General features: G+C 55.2%; 1 protein-coding gene across 1 annotated transcript in view; it reads right to left on the minus strand.

The window, feature by feature from the left end:
* Nucleotides 1-3,400: 3,400 nt before the first annotated feature.
* Nucleotides 3,401-7,556, minus strand: part of RPS4X (ribosomal protein S4 X-linked) — a 4,524-nt gene continuing 368 nt past the window's right edge. The window contains exons 2-7 of the mRNA XM_026039035.1: nt 7,443-7,520; nt 6,920-7,100; nt 6,145-6,242; nt 4,798-4,969; nt 4,185-4,342; nt 3,401-3,564 (exon numbers count right to left, since the gene is read on the minus strand). Coding sequence (XP_025894820.1) covers nt 3,463-3,564; nt 4,185-4,342; nt 4,798-4,969; nt 6,145-6,242; nt 6,920-7,100; nt 7,443-7,520 — 789 coding nt within the window. The 3' untranslated portion in view covers nt 3,401-3,462. The remainder of the gene's footprint in view (nt 3,565-4,184; nt 4,343-4,797; nt 4,970-6,144; nt 6,243-6,919; nt 7,101-7,442; nt 7,521-7,556) is intronic.

Genomic DNA, 7,556 nt, shown 5'->3' on the forward strand with positions numbered 1-7,556 from the left:
TCCCTAGGGTAAGAAAGCAAATCGTGGCTCCCAGTGTCCCCTCAAAGGGACCAGAAGCTCCCCAGCCAACAGAGCAGGTTGAAGGGGGTACGAGGAGTGGAGAGGAACGCGAGGAAGGCAAAGAGGCTCCTTGGGCCCTTCCTGCACCCGGTGCCAGCTGGAGCTCCTGGCCTGGYGCCGCCGGAGCGGCCGGGAGGAGCAGCCAGGCCAGACGCACGCGCAAACATTTTGTTTAATAAGGCACCCGGGGCGAACACAGTGTTCTCTGGCGCCGCGCAGCAGGGAGAGCTGTGACCCCGCGGAGCGCGGCCCGGGACAGCCGCTTGCGGGAGCAGAGCGACCCCGTGCGTCGCTCCCACGGCTCCRGGCTCCCACTGAGCCGCTGCCCTCCGCACTTGGCTGCTCGCTCTGCAAAGCGGCCGTCCCTCCGCTTCCAGCGGCTCCCGCCAGATCCAAGGGGCGACTACGCAGGCAATGTGGCAAGTTAGCTGCTGTGTACAAAACAGCTCTGACGTTATATAACCCAGACCTCTTGCAGTCAAGCTGGGAGGGAGRCTTAATCACGAAAGCTGGCGGGACCATGGACCCTTCACAGCCCAGCTGTGCTTGTGGAAGGCACAGAGTCTTCAAAAATCCCACCTATGCTGGAAGCCTTTTGTGGCAATCCCAAACTTGTGTTTTACCCAGGCCTCTCCTGCACCAATTTAGACCCAGATGGTCACCTATACGGGGAAAACAGGCCCATCAGGTGGGAAACGACAGTCATTCCTGCCACCCTGGCCCATAGTAGCAGCTTTCCTCATAACCAAGCACATCCGAACTCCTCCAGGGTCTCRGCCAAATGCTGACAAGGAGATACTAGTTAGTGAGGCCTGGAAATGACCACAGGAACAAAACTGCATTGGGCTTGTGGGTTGTTAAGGGATTTCCCTGTAGGAAGCACCCATGCCTGGGACGCTTACCATGGCACGTTGGAGCAGCAAGGCACGGCTCCGGCAACTAGGCACCAGCTCCGTGCTGCCACGTGCCATGAGAAGGTGCATGAACATCACAGGGGATGGGGAATAACCACAGACTGCTGCGGTTTTGCCTAGCAATTCATTTGTCGCCGAGCTGTGCTGCAGCRGGACAACCGTGAGACTTACCTCCATGGCGAAGTTCCGCTGCGTTCAGCTTCTCCCCAGGAACGAGCAGTCTCCAGCTCTTGTGCTCTGCCAGCTTGACAAAGGCCATGAAAGCTGTAGAAGGGCATGCCACCCACATGCCATGCAGCTGAGTCCCTTGCTTCTGCAGGATCTCTCTGCATCCCTGCTCCCAGGGTGCACACAGGTGCCTGGATGCTCTGATACCTGCAGCTCTGCAGCACGAGAGCAAATCCCCATGGAGCACAGCAGAGCTGCAGTGCTCACAGAACTGGTACCTGCTGAGAAGGAATTAGAAGCAGCAGCTGATGCGGGTGTTTTTTGCTCCTGGGCACCCCTCACACTCTGCTGGTGAGCCACAGTGCCCKGCACTGCTGTGCCAAGCCCTGGCAGCGACTGTGAGTGCCTTGTCCTGTGTGGCCCTCTACAGGTGATGAGATGGTTGTGATGACTTCGGGAAGAAAAGAAAAAAACTTGGAAGCCTCTAGTAGCTGGAGTGAATAAAGCTTCTGCTGTGACCCCCAAGAAAAGTCTTATGAAGGTACGGCACAGTTTGGTGGAGTGCCTCAGACTGCACACATGGCACTGCATAGGACCACAAGTCACTCCYCACTGAATGCCCAGCGCCAACAGAGAGCTAAGGGACCTCTGGAAATCCCTGTTGGGATGGTGGAGACTCCRGGACCTCTGGAAATCCGTGCTGATGGTGGAAAGCACACCACAGGCTCCCAATGTGGGTGAAGGTGACCACACAAGGACTTTTTGAACTACCACAAATCAGYTCAGGCCCTGGGCCCCGAGCCCGGCTGCGTGGTTCGCACCCCAGGGGTGCTGGCACTGTGGGTGCTCTGAGGGACACGGCATCGTGGCCGCCCTTCCTGAGGCACAGTCCAAACCTCTGCCTGCACCAGGGTGGCTCTTCAGCTGCTTTAGGGCCCATGAGGCTGCTGCCCACCTTGAAATAGCCCCYGTCAGCAAGAGGAGCCCAGCGCTTCCCCAACGCTGGCGGCAGCATCTTCAGCAGCTCCTGCTGTCAGGATGTGGCCAGCGCTTACACTCACGCGGTGCCTCGCCATCCCCTCTTCGATGCCCTGCATTGCCATCAAGCCCAGAGCACAGATGCCAAGTCAGGAGGGAAGGGGTCAGCTACGGCAGCAGCCATCCCCATACCCACCCTCCCAGCCCTCTTTGGTGCCATTCTCCCCCAGCCCTTTGTGGCCTCCAGCCGTGCCCCGTTGCTACAGCCCCATCACAAGCACCAGCCCATCACTCAGAGGCGCCTTCCCGGGCCAGTGGCAGCCTCCTCACACCGTGAGCTTTCCCCCACACACCCCAGGGCACAGGCTCTGGAGCTTGGCAAGCTGAGGGCACCCACCTGTGGGCACTCACCTGTGGGCTTTTGCTCCCCCCGTGCAGTTTCCCCCTGAGCACAAAGCGAAGGCAACATCATCCTCCTGCGGAGCCGCGTCAGAGGGTGCCCCAGCCCCTTCAGCAGCTTCACTGGCCGTCTTTGAGCACACTCCAGTGCCTCAAAGTCTGTCTTGCAGAGGGGCCCCCAAACTGGACACAGTTAACCCCCTCACACACAGCTAAAGAAGCACAGCTACCAAAATGGTCAGTGAGGCAATTATAAAACTGGCTGGCCTGCCAGGCTCCAAAGGGTGTGACGAGCAGCAAATCCAGCCTGTTTACAGGTTGATGATGGCACCAAAGCAAGATCACTGCGAACACATAAGCAGGAGTGTCTTACACCAGAGGGTGGTGCTGCTGGTCAGCGGGATCTCAACAGGCTSGAGGAATTAGTAGACAGAACTTTACTTAAGTCCAACAAAAAGAAGTGGAAACCCTCACCTAAGGAGAAATAACCCCAAGSACCAGTACAGGCTGGAGGCCAACAAGCTCAAGAACAGTTTAGCACGTAGGACCTGAGGCTACTGATGGACAGTACATTTAACACAAGCTAGGATCAGGTCATCTGCAAAGGTCCTTTCCAATCACAAACGCTTCTATGATGAGAAGACCGTGGTGGACTGGGCTGGAAAGCTTGCAAGACCAAAGGTAAAACATCCACCACTTTCCACAGCCCAGCAGGTAACTAGAGAAGGTCACAGGGTCTGCCTGGTACCACCTACCCTTGGCAAATCCCTGCTGGCTCTTCCCAAGCCCAGGAAACAGCTCCCAGGAGGAYTCTGCTCCATCACCTTCTCAGACCCACACTGAGGGAAAATCAGGGCACAGGAAGGACAATGCTTGCAAGCTTCTGTTTGGTAAACAGTTTAATTGACAAACTGAGAGGTCTGCTGCTGCACCTAAGCTGGAGTTACCCACTGCTCTGTTTGGCTGCCAGTCGCTTGTCCCTCTCCTCAGCGATGGTCAGGCGGATGCCCTTTCCACGGGGCAGGGAGATCCATGGCTTGTTGCCCTGAAGCAAGAAAAAACACAATACATCAAACCAAGAAACTGTGATAGGAACAGAGCTTGTCCTCCCTCCCAGGGAGAAAAAGGAGCAAAATCCTGATCCCTGGCCAGACAAAATCAGCCACATCATCTGTCCAACAGAAGCTGGGCAGGGAGCTGCAATGTGAAAGCCTCTGCTATCACTTCATTTACATCCCCAAGGAAGGCCTTTTAGCTAAAATCAGAATAGCCTTTTCAGAGTCTGAACAAAAGAGACCACGAGAGTGGCAAAAGAAATCTTAAGAGGAAGGCCTCTTGGGACTCAGTCCGAGTCACTGCCAGGACTGCATCACCACCTGAGACACAGTTCCAAATTCGAATGTGCTTTAAAAAGCCACAYGTTTTTCTTGAAGACATCACCTCCCCTCCTAAATTTACAGGTACTTCTCCCTCCCAGACTGCTCAGCCTGCAGAAGACAGATACAYAGGCAACAGAGCCAGAGCTGACACCACAACTGGAGTGTCACCCTGCAGGTGTCAAGGGCGGGAAGGAATTCACCTACCAAAGACAGGAACAACTCCCATCTTGGGCCACAAGCACTCAACAAGAGAGGATCAATCCTCCTTCTGCTTGGGCACACTTACTTTGCCAATAACAAAGATGTTGGAGAGCCTGGTGGCAAAGCTATTGCCATTGGCATCCTTCACATGAACCACGTCAAACGAGCCAGGATGTCTCTCCCGGTTGGTGATCACACCAATACGGCCCAAGTTGGCACCACCAGTCACCATGCACAGGTTACCTAAGGCAAAGGAAAGGCTGGTGAGACAAGAGTTTGCAAGGAGCCAAGATGAACATCCACACGGGTCCTTCAGGAAGACTGCTGCAGAAGGAGGGCACAAGCAGAGCACTGCAGGGACACAGAATGGCTGCCAGAACATGGGGACACAACTTTTAACGCCTACATCCTGCTGGAACCTTAGTCCATCAAGGCCTATTAAAAAAAAAACATTCCCTACACTTCATTGCTGACATCAGCATCAAGGAAAGGGATTTTTTTTGCTACAGAGCATGTAGCTTGACTGATCCTCATTTTAACAGGAACCCCAGCTGTGCCCCATAGAAACAAAGCCACTCAGAAGGCTGCCACCACTGCCACTTCCAAGGGGAGGTACCCAGCAGCTGCACTTGACTTCCACACTTCTCCCTACCAGAAACATTTCTGGAGAATAAAATCTTAGAGAATGTGAGACCTACCTGTGTCAAACTTGATGAAGTCTGTGATCTTGCCTGTCTCCAGATCGATCTGGATGGTATCATTCACCTTGATGAGGGGGTCTGGATAGCGGATGGTGCGGGCATCGTGGGTGACCAGGTGAGGGATTCCTTTGGTGCCCACAAAGATCTTCCTCACCTTGCACAACTTGTACTGCAAACAAAARAACAACTCTGCTCAGCCAAGGCGAAGCGCTGCACCACAGCCCAGCACAAACACATGTCCCCGCTCTCAAGAGGGCCCACCAGGCCTCAGTGCCCAGGCAGAGCATGCAGACACATCTCAGGACTTGGGAGCCCCAGAGGAAACCAGATGGCAACTCAGCGCTGCTCGCTTCACAGCCCTGTCAGACACCCTCCTCTCAGGAGGCTGCCCCACGACAATGCCACAGCCCCACGACTGATACCTGTGTTTTGGGAGCAGCTTTCTACACTCCAAGGGCATCTATCAGTACCAGCACACACAAGCGTCAACCCTTCCAAAGCCACCTGCTCAGTACCCCTTACAAACACCAGGTGCCTTTTCCTAGGATAGTATCCACAAAGGTGGAATTACCTTTGTTTGCCTTAAACTCCTGTTGGTCCCACAGGGAAGGCAGAGGCTACAAGAAATCTGCATCCCTTCTCAAAGGGGCTCGCCCTCCTCACAGCCTTCAACTCCTTCATGCCSCCAGAAGGGCTCCCAGGGCAACACTGATGGGGAGCCATAAAGAACAAATCCCAGGGCCACGAGGATGTGTCGGGGCTGCCCCTGCACAGCCGTGGAGAGCACAGCGATCCACTAACAGCCCCTGGCTCCGCAGCACCGCTCACCTGGGCACGGGAGAGGAGCACACACGACTCTGAAGCGCCAACACACTCAGGCCGAGGAACTGCATGTACCCATGTAGACAGGAAGGGTTAGTGGGCAGTTTTATAAATACCTTCCTGTTCCTGCTCCAGAAGAGCTCAAGAACCCCTTTTCAACAGCCAAGCTACAAGTCCACAGACAAGCTTTGTGAAGCACTGCCAAAGCAAAGGCCTTGCAGCTAGCACCGTTTCAACCTGCTCCCTTCAACTTAAGGTCCATTCTGCCTCTGGATAACCGTAAAGGGGACACCCAAGAACTAAACGCACAAAAGTTATTGTTCCTGTTGTTGCTTTCCCGTCTGTGAGCAAGCTTGTTCCCAGAAGCACCTTATTCCTCGAATCCCCTGGAAACAGGCTGCAGATGGAACTCTCAGGGGAGGGAGAGAGCGCACAGCTCTAGCCCAGGAGATATCGGGCATGAGACGCTGCCCCAGCAAAACACACCGTGGTTGTTGCTCACATTGAGATCAAGTTCCTCACCTTGGCCTCTTCTGCTGTGATACGGTGAACAGCGAAACGGCCCTTGGTATCGTAGACCAGGCGGAAATGCTCGCCCGTCTTCTCAATGCTGATCACGTCTATCTCAAAAAGAGAGACAAAATGAGGTCTTTTATTTCTACGCATTTTTAAACAAACTTACTTATAACACTGGGATATTCAGATCTAAAGTTGATACTCATGGTAAAGCACAACTTCAAATGAAATCTTAACAAGTGCTTAGGAGCAACGTCAGCAAAAGCAGTTACTTCTACAGGCAAAGTCAGAAAGCCCCTTTCCTCCAAGTCTTTACAGCCTCGCAAGATATTCCCCCTAGTGTACTAGAACACTCCTGTGAGGCAGCTGYAGGCTACCAATCTACTCTAATAAAGGAAAAACACAGCAAAAAACAGGTCAAGAGAGAGAAGCTAACAGCTGAAGTTGCTTGCAATGCCAAGAGAGTCTGGAGCAGCAGTTTTAAGCAATTTGCTCGCTAAGCTCTAGATCTTGGGTGGGTTTGTAGAGGCATTCTCCTCACCAGCAATTCAGTCAGAGAACTGGAAGCAAAACTGTTACCAGTCTCCTGAAAATGGAGACAACTGAGTAAACAGCCGTGTTCCTTTAGCATAGCCCATGCCTTGGCAACCCACTGCAGAGGGGAAAGCTTCTAAACGCTATAATGAATAAAAATGCCAACTTTTTCACTAAAACCCCAGCACAGGCTCCTCTGCAGCCGCGGTCCCTGCAGGGTGTCCCTGCTCCAGCCCTCCACACTAACCCATGAAGCCGGCGGGATAGGTGATGTCCGTGCGAACTTTGCCGTCTATCTTGATGAACCTCTGCATGCAGATCTTCTTGACCTCATCCCCTGTGAGCGCGTACTTGAGGCGGTTCCTCAGGAAGATGATGAGCGGGAGGCACTCGCGCAGCTTGTGCGGGCCTGTGGACGGACGGGGCGCCTGAAAACAGGGCCAAGAACACCCTCACTCGGGCTGCTCGGACGCATGCAGCGCCCGGCCCCTSCGGGGCACCCCAGGGCTGCTGCGCCCGCTGCAAGGAGCCAGGAAGGGGGCAGAGAAGCTGCTCGCAGGGTCCCCGGGGRCAGTCCAACGCGCCCAGCTCGGCGCTCTCCTCCCGGACGCGCTCTGGGCCGCTCCAGGGGCCTCCCCAAGGCGCCAGGCCGGGACCTGCCGGGCCGGGAAGCGGCGCCGGGCCATGGAGGCGGCTGGGTGGGGAGCAGGGAGCCGGGCCGCCCCCCAAACCCCGCAGAAACGATGCCCCGGAGGGCGCCGCGCACTCACGAAGACGCCCGTGAGCTTGTCCAGCATCCAGTGCTTGGGAGCCGCCACGCGCTTCAGGTGCTTCTTGGGGCCGCGGGCCTAGAGAGAGGGAGAGCGTCACGGAGCGGCCCGCGG

This window comes from Nothoprocta perdicaria, unplaced genomic scaffold, assembly GCF_003342845.1.
Source record: "Nothoprocta perdicaria isolate Ctin4 unplaced genomic scaffold, notPer1 scaffold_22, whole genome shotgun sequence".
Classification (NCBI taxonomy): Eukaryota; Metazoa; Chordata; class Aves; order Tinamiformes; family Tinamidae; genus Nothoprocta; species Nothoprocta perdicaria.